An 18,917-nucleotide genomic window follows, 5' to 3' on the forward strand; every position below is an offset into this window, starting at 1 on the left:
GGCTCACTGCAACCTCCGCCTCCTGAGTTCAAGCGATTCTTGTGCCTCGGCCTCCCGAGTAGCTGGGATTACAGGCGCCCGCCACCAAGCCCGGCTAAGTTTTGTATTTTTAGTAGAGACGGGGTTTCGCCCTGTAGGCCAGGCTGCTCTCGAATTCCTGACCTCAGGTGATCTACCTGCCTTGACCTCCCAAAGTGCTGGGAGCCACCGCGCCCGGCCTGGTCCCCGAGTTAATCTACGGCAGGCCGCGGTTCGAACGCCGCTAGTGTGAGCCGCGGGTCGCGTGGTGCCGGCCCAGAGAACCGCTCTCTCCCCGGACACCGGTCGCGAGGCTTCGCGCCCGAGGAAACTTGGATCGCTGGCGCCGCGGGCTACGTTCAGTGGGTGCCAGAGAGACACGTGACCGGCAGCGGGGGCGGGGCCTGCAGTGAGCCCCGCCCCGCCCAGTTAACAGACGGGCGCTCAGTGAGCTGTGAAGCTGTTGGCGGAGTTGGCGTCTGGGGAGCAAGGGCTATGGCCACCGTGCGGGAGAAGGCTGCTGCGCTGAACCTCTCGGCTCTTCACAGCCCTGCGCACAGGCCTCCCGGTAGGTGCCGAGGACTGCCGCCCGGGATGGCGTGGGGCGGGCTGGGGTGCGCGGGCTGGGTCCCGGCGCGGGATGGGCGGCGTAGGGCGTTCGGCCGCCTGAGCCTGGCAACGGCCGGCTGGGCGAGTCCCGCACAGCTGCGACCACTTGGCCAACGCCCCCGGCGCGCGGGCGGATCGGGTTCCTCTCTGGCTGGTGGGCTGCAGGCTGCCGACCCCGCCCGCACAACCCAGCTTTTTTCTGTCTACTCAAACTCTCAACTTCACCGCGCATCCGTCTGTGCGCCCGCTAACGTGCCAGGCACGCGCCGTGGAGCCCTGGGATATGCTCCACGGTGCTACCGGTGACAAGTGTGATATCTGGAATTTGTGTAGTTCTTTGCCCGCCGTCTCAACCACAAACCTTGACTGCACAGTATGGCCAGGGGCCGAGCGCCTCCCTTTCCCACTTTGTTCTCCAGACTGCTAGGAGTCAAGAGTCAGCTTGTCTCCTCAGACTCTTCCTGGGAGGGATGAGAGGTTTATGTGAGTTCTACTGGCAGGAATTTGGCATAAAAGGTATTTATTAACACTGTATGTATAAGCCGTATTTTAGTGAATAGAAGTTTTTGGCTAAAAAAATAGTTACATGAAATTAGGAGAGAAGTTGGCTAATTCTGCCACCGGCTTAATCGTGTCTTTTGGGGGCAGTTGATTTAGGATCCTGGTTTCTTTAAATGTTCAAACACATGAACAGAATCGGGTATCACTTCTAAAATGCTGGTTATAGCAGATCTACAACTCAGTTAATAGGGGTGAGTCAGATAACTGTTAAGATATTCAGATAACACTTGGCTTTTTTTTTCTTTTGGTTAAGTTACAACTTACCCCCTTTCTGGAGCTCCAGTCTGGGATGTTGTAGGAATTGGTTCCCTTTCTGACAAAAGCCTTTCGTTTGTAAAAACAACCAGGGAAACAGTGATTCCTTCCTGTGGGTCAAATGGGTGCTTCTCAGTGGCCCCACTCTTGTGTTTGACTTACTAATGCTCCTTTTCATCTGCAAAATGCTAACGACAGATTGTGATAGAGAACCATTTTTCACTTGTCCTTTTCTAAGAAACTTCATAATATTGACCTTAGTCTGCTCTCATGTAAAGGATCCAGATAAGCACATAGTGGCCACATTGAGAATGTCTCCTTGATTTACGTTGTGAAGAGAAGACAAATGCTAAGACATTTGGGAATTTAAAACCAAGTGATATTGAGAACAGTCTTGAGAAATCTTTTGGGCCCACTTACTCAGTGAAGGAAATTCCCAGATGTCACCTGCCTAAAATAAAAAGGTATCCTGTTTTCTCTAATAGCTGAAATACCAATTCTGGAGCTTTGGGCATTTGTGAACAGGTTCTTAGATGGTGTAAGGAAGTATGTATTCAGAAATTAAGTAGATAACTATCAAAGGGAAGAGTTGAAGTGCTGGTTATCAGGAGTCAAAGGAAAGAAACCACTGTCCTCGGCACACCAGCTGCAGTGGACAGAGAGGGACCCGCTGCTCTTCTCACTCGTTTTGCTTGCTACCGCTGGAATCCCGACCTGGTAACATTTGTTAGCCTTTCTTTCACCCTTTAGTTGCCTTGTCATAGTCCCAGTGAGCAAGGTAATGGGAGCACACGGTTCTTGGTTCTTTGCCATTCTCTTTCTGTGTGTTCTGGCAGGCAGCTTCGTACTTTTGTTTCTCCACCGATTAGTAACTCTCCCTTACCTTAAAGGGGCTGTAATGACCAGTGACCTGATTTATGTATAAGAAATGAGATCTATATGCCAGTCTTAAGCGAGTACGTCAAAAACACTTGTCTTTTAATATGACAAACAAGAAAGTAGTCTGTTATCCTGTTATCCCTTTATACTGTAACCTAATTCTTTGAGTTTGCCTGGTATCACTTTTCCAGGGAGCTCAAAGTACTTCCCATATGCTGTCTCATTAATCTGTGTGAATTAAAGCAGGGACCAATGTCTGCTTTTGCTGATAATTCTCGTAGATATTTTAAGTTTTTTGTGTTGGCAGACACTTCTTTTACCTACCTGCACCCTTTTTTTTAGAGGCAATCACAGTCTTCAGCATGACACCTCTAATGCCAACTAGCAGGAAAATAAACTTTGGACTACCAGAACCAATATCCAGTAAAAGTGTTGTAATGTTGGGATCATAGTATAGAAAATTTTTCCACTCAGTCACAACTGTTCAGTTTTAACACCATAAGCACAGTTCTCTTTACATTTATTAATAGTTTCATGAGGTTTTGGTTACTATCCAACAAATGTCCTTTTTCTTTGTTGTCTTGACAATTCTTTGAGTAATATTTTAAAACCTCGTTTGAAAAAATCTGTCTTAAAATTCTCTTAAATCCTACATGGTTTAGGATTTATAGATGTGTTATTTTCTGATGAAAAGTTAAATCTTCTGGTATGTGTCACATTTTGTCTTCTCATCTCCTGGTGGCCTTTATGTGGTTGAATACTATTCAGAGCTTGACATCATCCAGGTAGTAGGAGTAAATAAAAGGTAAACTCCTAAGTTGGGGACTGTGTCCTCTGAGTTCAGAGGAAGGAAGAGGAAGAAAGATACCTCCCTTTTCTTTCTACTTTTAAAATAAACTTAAAATTTTAGAATAGATTCACTAAATAGTATAGTCCATTTGTCATAATTAATGTCATAATTAATGAACCAATATTCATACATATAATTATTAACTGAAGATTCCACACTTAGATTCCCTTGGTGTTTGCCTAATGTTCTCTTCTAGGATCCCATCCAAGATACTGTATTACATTGAGTTGTCATGCAATGAGTCTTCTAGACTGTGACAGTTTCCTCCTTTTGTTTTTAGTGATATAATTTCTGGGCATTTTGTGAGACACATTAACATATTGTCTCATGATCCTCGTAATGAGTAGAGAAGTGGAGTTAGCTCTGTTTTGCAACAGAAAAGTTAGGCAGTTTGCTCAAGATTGTGTTATTAGTAAATGAGGGACCCGACAATGGAACTCAGGTCTCTGGGACTGCAGAGTCCACACTGGTCTAACTCTTTGTAGTCACAGCACCTAGCACTGTGTCTGCTGCGTTAGCACACGTTTCCATGTCTGAACAGTATTCGCTCAACCCAAGGTTTCTTAACCTTGGCACGACTGACGTTTCCTTTGTTGTGGGGGCTGTCTGTGCATTGTAGGGTGTTTAGTAGCATCCCTCTACCCACTAGATACCAGCAATACCCACACTCGTGATAATCAAACATGTCTCCAGACATGTCCTGTGGGGGGTATAATCACCCACTGAGAACCACTGGGTTAACCTTTCTTTAAAAATTTTTTTTTATGAATGGGGTGTAGTGGCTCACACCTGTAATACCAGCACTTTGGGAGGTTGAGACAGGTGGATCATTCGAGGCCAAGAGTTTGAGACCAGCCTGGCCAATGCGACGAAACCCTATTTCTACTAAAAAAAATCCAAAAATTATCCGGGTATGGTGGCGCATACCTGTAATCCCAGCTACTTGGGAGGTGGAGGCAGGAGAATCGCTTGAACCCAGGAGGCAGAGGTTGCGGTGAGCCAAGATCACACCACTGCACTCCAGCCTGGATGATAAAGTAATCCTCTGTCTCAAAAAAAAAAAAAGGAAAAAAGATTAAGTTTTTTTAGTAGTTAGCAATAATTAGCAACTAACAAATATTGATAACCAATTGTATTATATTGAGGCAATCTGTAAGGCAATTAAATAATTAAAACCTCTGTAAACTGTTAGGAAATCTGAAAGAAATCGGGCACTAGCTCACCATCTCTTAAAAGATTTATGGAGAAACATCAGCTGTCTGGATTCAGTTCCTTTTTTTTTTTTTTTTAAGTCCAGTCTAAAGACCAGGAATGAAAACAAAATTGTTATATGTTCATTAAGAGGTAGTGTGTTTTAGTAATTCTGTGTGTATGTTTACCTTACACTGAGATCCAATTTTATAATGTGTATATTGATCTACTTCTAAAGATTTAATATAATCTTACTATTAGAAGTGATTATACAATTGTTTCCCCTTTAGATAGGTTTTCACAGTAGGCTGGGGTTGCTGACAAGGTGGATTATGGTTGATGCTGATTATCCCTAATTTTTGGGTAAATGTAATTTCTTGACATTTTTAGAGAATTATTGTAACTTGATTATTTAGTGTGAATTCTTAGAAGCGAGGATGATTATTACTGAAGTTTAACTTTTACTGTTGGTAAATTTTTTTATGGTGGAGTTCAAATACATGTGAAGGGCAGCTTTTGAAAAATAGTTATTGTTTTCAAGCAAATAAGGATGAGTCTGCTTGAAAAATGAAGGTTCACTAGCCTAGGTATAATAGTGCTTAAGACTATGTGTTGTAGGCTAGATAATTGAATTATTTCTGAACCTCATTAGGCAACCTTCCAAAAGGTTTTGTATCTGGTGCGGTCAAATTTGTCCGAATGCTTCCTTTCTTGCCTATAGATCTGCCATATTTGGTGTTCAGTGTCCTCATCTAAATGGAGGAGATATAGTTTCAGTCTTTACATTCCTATAATCAGTTTATTGAAAGACAGGATCTCACTTTGTCACCCAAGCTGGAGTACAATGGTGCGATCATACCCCACTGTAATCTTGAACTCCTGGCCTTAAGCAATCTTCCCGTGGTGGCCTTCCAAAGTCCTGGGATCAGAGGCATGAGCCACTGTGCCTGGCCTGGCAGCTTAGACCTGAAACTAACCTAAAATATTGTGTTCAACTATTTTATCCATAGATGAAGAAACCTACTTACAGAGATTGTCTCTTATCCAGAGTTTTTACAGCTGATCTCTGAACTCTTTGATTCCATTTGTCCCATGATGCTTTTAGAAAATGTTTGACCAGGCTGAGCATGGTGGCTCACACCTGTAATCCCAGCACTTTGGGAGGCTGAGGTGGGTCGATCATGAGGTCAGGAGTTCGAGTCCATCCTGGCCAACATGGTGAAACCCTGTCGCTAGTAAAAATACAAAAAAAAATTAGCTGGACGTGGTGGTAGGTGCCTGTAATCCTAGCTACTCAGGAGGCTGAGGCAGGAAAATCACTTGAACCAGGGAGTTGGAGGTTGCAGTGAGCCGAGATCGTGCCACTGCACTCCAGCCTGGTGACAGAGTGAGACACCATCTCAAAAGAAAAAGAAAAAAAAGAAAATGCTTGACAAAATGGAAGGAAGCATCATGATGTAGATAGTGATGGATTTCAAAAGGTTGTTTAGCTCATATGAAAGTGAGGTTTGAGGACAAACTGAGCCCTTACTTCTGATTGCAAGACTTGAAAAACTTTCATTGTCTATTTCTGGTCTCTTAAATCCTGTTTAGAAATCACAGTAAGTCATCTTACTGGGCCACGATCTGCTATACCAATATTCATTTCAGCTTTTAGATGATGATAAATAAGTTTCAAACCAGTATGTGGGGGATATGTGTTCAACTGGTGAAGTCAGCATTTAAAAAAGCAGGTTATCCTGGTATGAATTTTGGCACATTTACTTGTCAAGTCCAGGGTACGTTGTGTATGAAAGCATCTGTATGAACATGAGCTAGTTTGGGTTTGTAGGTGGTGGTGCTTGAAGGGAAATTCCCCAGGATGCAATGGTTGGGAATTGATGGTCAGTGAGAACAGAGGGGACCTGTGAGGGCTGTATTGTATCATGCCTGGAGGACTCTGGAAGCCTGTGGTTCACGGGTGCCTACTATCCTGCTCTAACCTGTTCTTTAATCTTTTATACCGTGTTATTTAACCTGCAAAACCTCCTGATTTCCCACAAGTTAATATGGAGAAATTTATTCTTTTTCTTTTTCTTTTTTTTTTTTTTTTTGAGACGGAGTCTGGCTCTGTCGCCCCGGCTGGAGTTCAGTGGCCGGATCTCAGCTCACTGCAAGCTCCACCTCCCGGGTTTACGCCATTCTCCTGCCTCAGCCTCCTGAGTAGCTGGGACTACAGGCGCCCACCACCACGCCCGGCTAGTTTTTTGTATTTTTTAGTAGAGACGGGGTTTCACCGTGTCAGGTCTCGATCTCCTGACCTCGTGATCCGCCCGTCTCGGCCTCCCAAAGTGCTGGGATTACAGGCTTGAGCCACCGTGCCCGGCCTGAGAAATTTATTCTTTACCTCTTAATTTTTCTGTGAAGATTAGCCATTTCTACTCATTGAGGCCAACTACACTGCCCTCTTCAGCTGTCTTATTGATCTGTAATTAATAAGTGACTCAGCCTTATCATTTAGGATTTGTATACTAACCTACTTGTAGCTCAAGTGTTATGACTTATGTGTTTCATCTTTTTATTATAACTAGTCCAAAAGTCTGTCTCATTGGTTCTTAAAAGGCAGTCTGATCGAAGTATGAATCTTGCATGTCTTCCTTTTCCTGTCTTACCCTGTGTACTCTGGTAGTATTTATTGCAGAATTTATGATATCCTGCCTTATTTTAAGAGTAGTGACTACTGTTTTTAAATAGCTTGATTAAGGGTTCTTAGAGTTTGTTTTATCTCTTGGCTCTCTTAAAGCTGTTTCACTTAATCCAAGTTTCCAGCGAAAGGTTAATGCTTAAACGACTTATCTGGTGGCTGACTTTTCATATATTTATATTTAAGTACTAGGAAAAACTAGTATGTATTTATTAGCTGTGTAACTGAGGGCAGGTTTAACTCACGGAGCCTCAATTTCCTCAAAATAGGATTATTAATAATCATTTCGCAGAGAAGCTTATCAGAATTAAGTGCGAGAAGACAGAGCCTGTCATAGTGTAAATACTCAAATGTTAGCTATTAATAATAAAGATTTGAAAAGTTAAGCAGAAATTGCTTATTTAAATCTTACTTATAATCTTTGGTATTTTAGGAAGTTAAGGATATTAGTCGCTCACAATGTTTAGGCATTGTGGCTGGAAATAGTACAACTACTCCTCAGTTCTGGATACCAGGAATGACCTGGACTTACTTTGAGATTCCATCAGATGCCTCATTCTTGTTCTGTTCAACAGACTAAATACTGTACTAAGAGTAAGTCTGATTACAGCTTGGTTTATTTAGTCAGTTCTCCATAATTCAGTTCCTGAAACAGCTCACATTATATTTGGAAGACTGGCAACAATTACTTCCATCTTTGTTTAGTACTGGCTTGTGAAATATCTTCAAATTTAAAATACAATTTTGACAATTAAAAACAATCTTGCTCACTTTGTGAGGCCGAGGCGGGAGGTTCACGAGGTCAGGAGATTGAGACTATCCTGGCTAATATGGTGAAACCCCGTCTTTACTGAAAAAAATCCAAAAAATTAGCTGGGCATGGTGGTGGGCACCTGTAGTCCCAGCTACTCGGGAGGCTGAGGCAGGAGAATGGCGTGAACCCAGGAGGCGGAGCTTGCAGTGAGCCAGGATCACGCCACTGCACTCCAGCCTGGGCGACGAGCAAGTAGGTGGTAAATTACCCATCTACTTTTGGTATTAGAAATATACAAATAAACAATAAAGGGCTGTGTGTTTGTGTATATGCTATTAATTTTCACTATAAAGATGTTTAAATCGCTAGTAGCTACAGAATTATGCTACGAGTGAAATCAGTGTAGTGGTTCAGTGTACTCCTTGTATTTATTGCAACATAAGAGATGAATTTCAAATGACCCACTTATAATTTATGGCTCTAGTGCACTAAGAGGAGTTGTTTGTTTGTTTGTTTATTAGAGGGAGTCTTCCTTTGTTGTCCAGGCTGAAGTGCAGTGGCACTGTCTCAGCTCACTGCAACTTCTGTCTCCCAGCTTCAAGCAATTCTCTGTCTCAGCCCCCTGAGTAGCTGGAATTACAGGTGCCTGACACCATGCCTGGCCAATTTTTGTATTTTTAGTAGAGAGGACATTTCACTATCTTCGGCAGGCTGTAAAGAAGTTTTAATAATGTCCTTCAGGAGCTTATCTTATGCTTTCATCATCTTACACATTCTATTTTGCCTAAAAAAGTAGGAAGATAATTTCAAGTAGCAATTTCTTTAATTATAATTTCCTTTTTTCCTTACCATTGTACTCATGCATATGCTTTTCCTTTTTAGAGTATCTTAAAGGAAGTAATAAATTCAACCTCTCCGCCAAAATATCGTAAAAATAAAGGAAGTAACATACTTAACATAAATGGGGCTTAAATTAGGACTGCTGAGTTTTCAGAGAATCACTAAAAAGTGTAACACGTTAAAGGGGAGGGAGAGAAGAACTCTTCATGAAAGGAAAAAAGGGAGAGAGCCAGCCAGCCACCAAGTGGGTGATTCACTACAATCCATTCCATCGGTTTTCAAAAGCCCAAGACCTGATTTCTTTCCTATTGATTTCCAAATATCTGCTAATTACAATGAGGAAAAATATAGGATATTTTTGAAAGTTTGTTTTTCTCCTTTTGTGTTTGGCAAAAATCTTGCTTTACTTCTGTGCATACTGTCTTTGCAATAGGTCATAAGCTCCTATAGGGTAGGAACCAAATTGTTACTTTACCCTGCATACAAAGTGTTTAACTCATAAGCCTGCATCATAGGAGGCTTTAAAAATATTAGTTTATTCCTGCAATGATTTTGTGTGTGTGTGTGTGTGTGTGTGTGTGTGTACACAGTCATGCATAGTGTAATGACGGGGATATGTACTGAGAAATGTATTGTCAGGTGATTTCATTGTTGTGCAAACATCATAGAGTGTAGTTCCACAAACCTTGATGGTATAGCCTGCTACACACCTAGGCTATGTGGGATAGCCTGTTGCTCCTAGGCCACAAACATGCAGAGCTGTACTGAATGCTGTAAGCAATTGTAACACAATGATAAGTACTTGTGTATCTAAACATAGAAAAGGTACAGCAAGAGCTAGGAACAGGGATTTTTAAGTTCCATTGTAATTGTATAGGACTACTGTTATATGTGGTCCATTGTTGACAGAAATGTTGTTTTTGTGGTGCATGACTGTGTGTGTGTGTGAGTGTGTATGTGTGACTCATAAGTACTTCAAAGTCATATAAAACATGAGCCAAGTCCCAGTACTACCTCTTTCAATATAATATCTGGAAGTGCTACGTAACCTCTGTGACTCTGTTTTCCATCTCTCAAATGGAAACGATACCTACCTCATAGGTTGCTATTGAAGATTAGATAATTTACATAAGGCATGTAATAGAATTCTTATACATAACTGGTAACTGCCACAAGGTCCCACTTGATGTGTCCTCCTAACTCCCAGTCTCAAACGCCAGCCCCTCTCCCTCCTTGATCTAACTTCCTGTTCTTCTCTCCCTCCCCACACCAGTCTGGCTGTGCTGACCTCCCTCCTATCCTCCCAGAGCACACTCCCACCTCAGGTATGTGCTCTTTCCCCAGATGTCTGCACAGCTTGCTTCTTGGTTTTACTTGAGTTTCTACTCAGGTATAACCTTATCACACAGGTCTTTCCTGACATCCCATTTAAAGTAGCATTCCTTATCTTATCCAGCTTTATTTTTCTTCTCAGCACTGATCTAACACGTATGGATTGTCTTCCTACAAAGTCTTAAGTTCCTGGGAACAGGGATCTTACTTTGCTTACTGGTGTATCTTAGCATATAGAACAGTATTTGGCATATAATAAGTACCATATTTTTTAATAAATTGCTATTAAAGCAGTATTTCAATAAGCTACCCTCATAGTTGCTCCTTATCAATAACTTTGGAAATTACCGCATTTTTGCCTAAGGATTGCTTAGACCTTATTACAAATGAACAAGGTACCAAATCCCAGTTTCTCTGTGATTTTTCTCCTAGGTTTCAGTGTAGCTCAGAAGCCATTTGGAGCCACGTATGTATGGAGCAGCATCATAAACACTCTTCAAACACAAGTGCAAGTGAAAAAACGAAGGCACCGTTTAAAACGGCACAATGACTGCTTTGTTGGTTCAGAAGCTGTGGATGTCATTTTTTCTCACCTAATTCAGAATAAGTATTTTGGTGATGTAGATATTCCTCGGGCCAAAGTGGTAAGAGTGTGTCAAGCACTTATGGACTACAAAGTATTTGAAGCAATTCCAACCAAAGTCTTTGGAAAAGACAAAAAACCTACATTTGAAGATAGTAGTTGCAGCCTTTATAGATTCACCACAATACCTAACCAAGACAGTCAGTTAGGCAAAGAGAACAAACTATGTTCACCTTCCAGGTTGGTATATAATATTAGATTATCACGGGGATATTGACAGGATTTTGTCTACCTTTTTATGAGATGCCAACTGGCTTTATGTTACCTTTTTGGCAGTAAATGTGGCTAAAATATGGGTCTGTGGGTAAATTTGATAAAGTGCGATGAAATTTTGTTAACTCTATTGGGTATCTCCTAGTCATATTTTATATTTAGCAGAAGCAGTCAACAACACTTTGATTTTCCTGCTTCAGGTTATAGTTACAGTGTAAAAAATGTTTTCATACCACTTGGCATGAGAACATAGCGAAGGCAGGCAGAGAGAAACCCAGATTGAGGTGGGAGAGAAGAAGGAATCATTTAAAGGGAAACTGGGGAGACAGAATTGTGGAATCCAGTGATTGAAATGGATGTGGGTGATAATGCATAATAAACTTATAGCTATTTGTCATGAAGTAAGCCAACTTTACCTTTGTTACCCTCAGCTAAACTGTGCAGTGGTGACACAGAGGTATAATTGAAGCTCTTATAATTCAGATCTGACCAGGCAGGGTCTTACTCTCTCACCCAGACTGGAGTGCAGTGGTGTGATCTCAACTCACTGCATCGTCTGCCTCTTGGGCTCAAGCAACCCTCCCACCCTGGCCTCCCAGTAGCTGGGACTACAGGCATACACCACCATGCCCAGCTAATTCTTTTTCTTTTCTTTTTCTGTGGAGACAGAATCCCGTTATGGTTCGAGACCAGGCTAGTCTGAAACTCCTGGGCTCAAGTGATCCTCCCATCTTGGCCTCCTAAAGTGTTGGAATAATTAGAAGCATAAGCCACTGCGCCTGGCCCATTTTTACATGTTTTAACCCAATCTAAAACATGATAAAATGTACCTCTTTGTGTAGAAAGGAAATATGAGGATAAAGTAAGGCACAGTCGACACTTTCAGATGCAGGTCCACACACTTTATCTGAAATCTTTGGGACTGGATGCATTTAGGAATTTGGAACTTTGGAGCATTTAGAAAAGTTATGTTGTACATATATATGGTTCAACATCCCTAGAGGCATCTGGAACAGCATCTGGTAATCAAGCATTATGATATTTCTGTGGTAAACAAAAGAATACACTACCGGGATAAATTAAAGCTATTATAGTCTCCGGACAGGTTTTGTCACCATATGAGCTCTAAATAAACCTTTGATTTTCAAAGCTTTTTGGGTTTTAGAATTACAGGTAAAGGGCTGTGGATCTGTATTTAGAAATTCTTTGGTGGAGAGTGCTTACACTCTCCACCAAAGAATGCCCCACAAAGAGATAACTGATAAAACCAGTACGCATAATGAAGTTCAGTTATGTTTGATTGCATTTTTAAACTGGCGGCTAAGATTTTAGTCATTGAATCACTTAAATCTAAGAAAATGTTCAAAGGAGAACAGAATATGCTTGAGAAAGAAGGTGGGTGTTTTTATAATTTATTCTACTCTTAGAATTTGGAGTTGTGTTTTTGCTCTGAAATGCATAACTCTGTAGAAAACTCTTAGCTCTCAAATACTAAAATATTTCTGTGGGCTTAGTAAATGTTCATTTCTGAAATAAATTCATTTTAGGTATGCAGATGCATTATTTAAGTCATCCGATATCAAATCAGCCAGTTTAGAGGACCTGTGGGAAAATCTGAGTTTAAAGCCTGCCAACTCCCCTCATGTAAATATCTCTGCAACCTTGTCTCCACAAGGTAAGCTAAAGATGAAGCAAAGTAAGAAGTAGAAGACTAACTTCAAAGTTATTTAAAATTTTTAGATCTTAACCTTTATAGATTTTACAGATTCAAAGTACAGAGAAAGAGTGCACTATGTATTAAAGCTGTTTATGTTAAATTTTAACAGAAGTCTATTATCTTTAACAAATAGATCAGTGTTAGAACTCTTGAACACTGACTTTTGTCCGATCAGCTGGCAAAGGTTCAGATCTGAGATGTTTTGCATGCAGATTTGTATTGAAAATATGCTCTCAGATATTTCTTTTCCTAAGATTTTATTAGGCCAAATAAAATTTGAAAATTACATTAAAACGTTAACAGAATTCTTCGGTTCTTCCTTGTCTATGGCAATGGAATATAGTTTAATGACTTTAATTTCCACCTTTCCCCCATTCCAGTTGTGGAAACCCTGAGTGGAATAATCTGCAGCCAATAGTTTCAAACAAGTTTTTAGCTTGAATGAATCATTCTTTCTTCCAGAGTCCTTATTAACATGTTACATGACTTGATCTCTTATCTCTGACAGATTGCTTTTTACAGTACAAAGAATGAAAAGAATTCCTGTTGTCTAAAGCCTGTTCTCCTACACTCTAAACAAATCTTGGATTGTTTTACTTTGTTATAAGAAAGCACTTCATAAGGTTGACTTTTTCTTTCTTTTTGGCCACAAATTTACTAGCTTAGACCTGCTTAGAAAAATATTATGGTGAGCATATAGTAACTGTTAATTGTTACTTTTCACCTTGTCGTTTTTCCTGTGTAGTTATTAATGAAGTGTGGCAAGAAGAAACAATTGGGCGTCTACTACAACTTGTAGATCTTCCACTTCTTGACTCCTTATTGAAACAGCAAGAGGCTGTACCTAAAGTTCCTCAATCTAAGAGGCAGTCCGACATGGTCAACAGCAGTAACTATCTGGATCGAGGGATTCTCAAGGCTTATAGTGACTCTCAGTATGTGGAAATACATATAATAATTTGAGTGTGTTTGTAGGTAGATTGAGATAATGGTTTTAAGATAATCTGTTCTATTCTTTTTTCTATAGGATCAGATATGCATTGTTAGTTAATATTATCAGTATTTGAGAATGTGAAGAACAAAATGACATTAGTCAAAATTAGAAAAAGATTTGTTTCATTTTTCATACTCATTTTTGTTTCACGTGTAACTTGTACATTAAGTGAAAAAAATGATTATGCTTTAGCTTCTTATCTTTGTTAAAATGTAGAGCTGTCTGAACTCTTAAGATTCCTCAAAGGGACCTGGTAAAAACAGATTTGACAGATTCTTGAGATCCTTTGATCACGTATCTAGAATGTCTGTTACATATGTATTTAGTTAACTAGTTGTATTAAAGAAATACAATAAGGTGGGGTGCGGTGGCTCATGCCTGTAATCCCAGCACTTTGGGAGGCCAAGGTGGTTGGATCACTTGAGGTCAGGAGTTCGAGACCAGCCTGGCCAACATGGTAAAACCCCGACTCTACTACAAATACAAAAATTAGCCAGGCATGGTGGCACATAATCCCAGCTACTTGGGAGGCTGAGGCAGGAAAATCACTTGAACTTGGGAGGCGGAGGTTGCAGTGAGCCGAGATCATGCTGCTGCATTCCAGCCTGGGTGACAGAGTGAGACTCTGTCTCAGAAAAAACAAAACAATGAAAGTAACTCTCTCATTCCAGTTACTACTCTCTTGAATGTAAATCCTAAGGTTTGAAGGCTTAACTTTAGATGCTGAGGGAATTAAGACTTTTTTTCCTTAAGGAAGAGTTCTGCATTACTCATAACTTTGAGGCTCTTCTATAAAAATTATTGAAGGTTAAAATAAGTTATTGGATTTTTCTAGCTTAATTTTTTTATTATTTTGCCTTAGCAGATAGTGTTCCAGTCTAGTTAAGGGGATGAAAATGTTTGAAAGGAATACAATTACATTTTCAGTACTTCACTAATTCTATGTTCCAAAGAACGATTAATACTATAAACAGTTGAATGCCAAAAGGCAGCTTAAAGCCTTATATGAAAAAGTTAATCCCAACATATGTGTTACTAAATTCTGCAGATAGAACACATTTCTATAACCTAAAGGAACATGTGAAACATTTTGTAATTACTAAATTCTTTTTTTTTTTTGAGATAAGAGTCTCTCTCTGTCACCCAGGCTGGAGTGCAGTGGCATGATCTCAGCTCACTGCAACCTCCGCCTCCCGGGTTCAAGCGATTCTTCTGCCTCAGCCTCCCAAATAGCTGGAACTACAGGTGCGCACCACCATGCCTGGCTGATTTTTGTATTTTTAGTAGAGATGGGGTTTCACCATATTGGCCAGGCTGGTCTTGAACTCCCGACCTTGTGATCTGCCCACGTTGGCCTCCCAAAGTGCTGGGATTACAGGCATGAGCTACTGCATCCGGCCTTGTAATTACTAATTTTTATATACAAAATCAGAATTTGTGCTAGAAGTGACCTTAAAGATCATCTTATCATATAAAGTTGAAGCTGATGTCGAGAGAGGTGAAATGACTTGCCTGAGATACCTCACCTGGCTGAATTAGTTGTCCTGAGTCCATGGCAGTATGGCAGTAGAGGACATGATTGATTGCTTTTTAACAATAGATAGATAGATAGATAGATATAAAAAATGGAATATTAAAAGTTTGCTACTTTATTTCTTGAAATTAACATGTTTCTGAAGTTACCCAGCAGGATTTTACTGTAGATGATAATTGATATTTAATTATTTGTTGGTTTGTTTTTTGAGATGAGGTCTCGCTCTGTTGCCCAGGCTGGAGTGCAGTGGCACAATCTTGGCTCACTGCAGCCTCTGCCTTCTGGGTTCAAACAATTCTCCCACCTCAGCCTCCCGAGTGTCTTGGATGACAGGGGCACACCACCACGCCCAGCTAATTTTTGCATTTTTAGTAGAGATGGGATTTCATCATGTTGGCTTGGCTCGTCTCGAACTCCTGACCTCATGTGATCCACCTGGCTCGGCCTCCCAAAGTGCTGGGATTACAGGCATGAGCCACCACGCCAGGCCTGATTTGTAATTATTTTGAAACATTTCTTCCTCTTTTCTGTCCTAGCTAAAGGGAGAGCTAATAGATCATAGACAGAGCTCTGAAGTAAGCAACACTGTGTTGGAGAAAGACTGGCCCAGAACTCAGATCTGGGATCTAGTCCTGCCTGAGGCCTGAGCAAGTAACTTGGAGTTTCTGGGTCTCCACTGTAAATGTGAAGAGCAAGAGCAGAGTTTGAATTTGTATGCTCTTTTCACCTCTGTATTGTGGAGAGTTTGTTTTCGTGAAAAAGGAAAAAATAAAGGGAAAACATTAAACTGAACTAGTAAATGTGATACATGATCTAGCTATATATTAAAAAGAGCTATACATATTTTTTAAGCTCATGTAGAAATTTATCCTGATGGCATGAAATAGCTAGTGAATTAGGTACCATGTGTATATTTGTTATTCTTTGCCTTTTAAATAATCTTCCCCTCTCCTGTATAGGGAAGATGAGTGGCTCTCTGCAGCAATTGACTGTTTGGAATACCTTCCAGACCAGATGGTGGTGGAAATAAGCAGAAGCTTTCCTGAGCAACCAGACCGGACAGACTTAGTGAAAGAACTTCTGTTTGATGCCATTGGCAGATATTACAGTAGTAGGGAACCTCTGTTAAATCACTTATCTGACGTTCATAATGGAATTGCAGAACTCTTAGGTTAGTAAGATCTAATTGGATACTAGCATTTATCTTTTGGAGGAAACAAGAAAAAGTTAGTTCTCAAACTGAACCAAAATAGTACTACTACAAGCTGGGAGTGGATCTGGATTAATTCATGGAAAGTATGTTGGTTCAAAAACTTCTAGGGGTCATTTGGAAAGAGGCTTTAACAAGCTCTAAAGTTATGCAGAAACTTCTGGTTACCCAGGAGCATAATGCTGCTCTCATTCACCGGAAGCTTAAGCATAAAGCAGCAATTCTCTTCTTTTAGAAGTTACCAGCACCACCATTACTCCCCGTTCAGTCTCTTCAAAATGGCAGACTGTGCTTTGTCTCTCTACCAATGAGCCGCATAATTTGTTGGAAACAAATTGGAGGTTTCAGAAAATTCCCCCTATTTTTCCCAAGTAAAGTTGGATACATGAGTTTTGTACACATGGTATACTCCCAAATGTACTGAATTAATGAAAAACAGAATGGGATTTTATCCACAAAGCTGAGAGTTAGATTTAATGCCCGAAGATATTATATGACAGGGACTTAGGGTGTGTGTTGCCAATTTGAGAACAAGCTGCCTTTATGGTATCCACCATTCATTGTTAATTCCTAGTCTTGCTTTTGCTTTTGGAAATAATTTTGAATAAGTGCACTTTTTAACTCAAACTATAACTTGAGTTTTGTTCCCTTTAATATAGTCATATTTGGTCAATTAAAAGCAGTTTTTTCTTTTGGCTAAAGTGAATGGGAAGACGGAAATAGCTTTAGAAGCTACCCAGCTCCTTCTAAAGCTTTTAGATTTCCAAAATAGAGAAGAATTTAGAAGACTGCTGTATTTCATGGCTGTTGCAGCAAATCCTTCTGAGTTTAAATTACAGAAAGAAGTAAGTCTTTCGTTTAACTGTTAGTTGTATTTAATATCCTTAATACTTATAGATTAAGTATTAGATTATTCCATCTTCAGCATCAAGTATGCTGAAATGGATAATAGTTATTAATATTTGATATTCCCTTTTATATTAAACTTGTCTCTTAAATATATACTATTGGATATATTTATTTTTATAGAGTGACAACCGAATGGTTGTGAAAAGGATATTCTCGAAAGCTATTGTTGACAATAAAAATTTATCCAAAGGCAAAACAGATCTTCTGGTACTCTTTTTAATGGATCATCAGAAAGATGTTTTTAAGGTAAAATTGTGAAAGTAGTTAAATTGAGCTTATGTAATAGATCACTAGATTAAAATGCATTTGGATAATGTCCCATGTCCCTTCTTTTTCTTAAGATTCCTGGAACGCTACACAAAATTGTAAGTGTTAAGCTTATGGCCATACAGAACGGAAGAGATCCAAATAGAGATGCAGGTAATCTGAGAAATATTGTTTTCATGATCTTCCAAAGACAAATTTCAGGTGTTTTTTGAAAATGTTTTGCTATAAGTAGTTGGACTTTAATTTCAACCAAATTTAAAACATTCTCCTCAGAGTAATTCAGACTAAGCAACTTGACAAGGGTTAGAAAGTCAGCGGTGCTTACCATCTTCAGTGCATATTACAAAATGGGGAAGAAAAACATAAAGACAAGAATATCTTGATTTTTTTTTGGTTAAATATGAGGAACTGAGTCATTAACTGAACTTTTTACTTTTAAACTTTAAGGATATATTTACTGCCAGAGAATTGATCAACGTGACTATTCCAACAATACGCAGAAGACAACCAGAGATGAGCTGTTGAATTTACTAAAAACTATTGATGAGGATTCAAAACTTTCTGCCAAAGAGAAGAAAAAATTGCTAGGTCAATTCTATAAGTGTCACCCAGACATCTTTATTGAGCATTTTGGAGACTGAGTTTTTAATGTCTGTATATAAGTTGTGTGTTTTAAGAATAAATTATGTATCCTAAATATCCAATCACATTTGTAAGCTTGGAAGCTCTAAATATGAAACTGTACTTAATAAAAATTTTTTTGTATAACTTTGTGTGTCAGAAGCTGAGTATTAATCATATGGTGTATCGCTGTTAAGTACTTAAGTGAGTTGATTTATAATTACTGTGCTCAGTGCTTTATAGAACATAATATTTAGATGTTATGACATTGCAGTGTTTGTATAAGAAAGCATTAAACAGTAAAGAAAACGATAATTACATGTTAATAGGAATGGGGTTTGTGTTTTGAAAGGTACTCTCCTAAAGATGCAAGATAGAAACTTAGGCTATGATAAAAAGAATTTGCTAATTACCTTAAGTTGTAGACAAATCAGAAATCAGACTATCCTAATGCTTCCAAAAACAAAATTTTTAAAGCTTATTGTTGAAAATTTCAAACATATAAAAGTGAAGAAAATAGAGTAACGAACTCTTGCTTGTACCCATTAACTAATAGTGACAACTGCCAACTCATGAACAGTCTTGTTTAATCTATACCCTGACTCATTCCTCACTCACCCCAGCAAATTTCAGATATCATATTTCAGCTATAAAATGTTAGTGTGTATGACAAAAAGGACATTAAAAAAACAACCATGATACCATTGTCATCCACATAAACCTACAACTCCTTAATACCAGGTTTGCAATTAGTGTTGAAATCTTATGATGATCTCAAATGATTTTGACAGTTTATTCAAATGGAGATTCAAATGTCCATAAATTGCACCTGGTTGA

General features: G+C 39.5%; 1 protein-coding gene across 2 annotated transcripts; it reads left to right on the forward strand.

The window, feature by feature from the left end:
• The first annotated feature begins 432 nt into the window (after positions 1–432).
• Positions 433–18,227, forward strand: DEPDC7 (DEP domain containing 7). Of its 2 annotated transcripts, none has more exons than XM_011936365.1 (9): positions 433–586; positions 10,405–10,795; positions 12,376–12,503; positions 13,291–13,480; positions 16,033–16,244; positions 16,986–17,128; positions 17,313–17,438; positions 17,534–17,612; positions 17,907–18,227. In XM_011936365.1, the coding sequence occupies exons 1-9, from the start codon at positions 514–516 to the stop codon at positions 18,098–18,100; spliced, it is 1,536 nt and encodes a 511-aa protein (XP_011791755.1). In that variant the 5' UTR covers positions 433–513; the 3' UTR covers positions 18,101–18,227. The 2 variants fall into 2 exon arrangements, with proteins under 2 accessions (XP_011791755.1, XP_011791756.1); XM_011936366.1 differs by lacking the exon at positions 433–586 and adding an exon at positions 667–1,143.
• Positions 18,228–18,917: the final 690 nt, after the last annotated feature.

The sequence above is a fragment of the Colobus angolensis genome, unplaced genomic scaffold (assembly GCF_000951035.1).
Source record: "Colobus angolensis palliatus isolate OR3802 unplaced genomic scaffold, Cang.pa_1.0 Scaffold152, whole genome shotgun sequence".
In the NCBI taxonomy this organism is placed as follows: Eukaryota; Metazoa; Chordata; class Mammalia; order Primates; family Cercopithecidae; genus Colobus; species Colobus angolensis.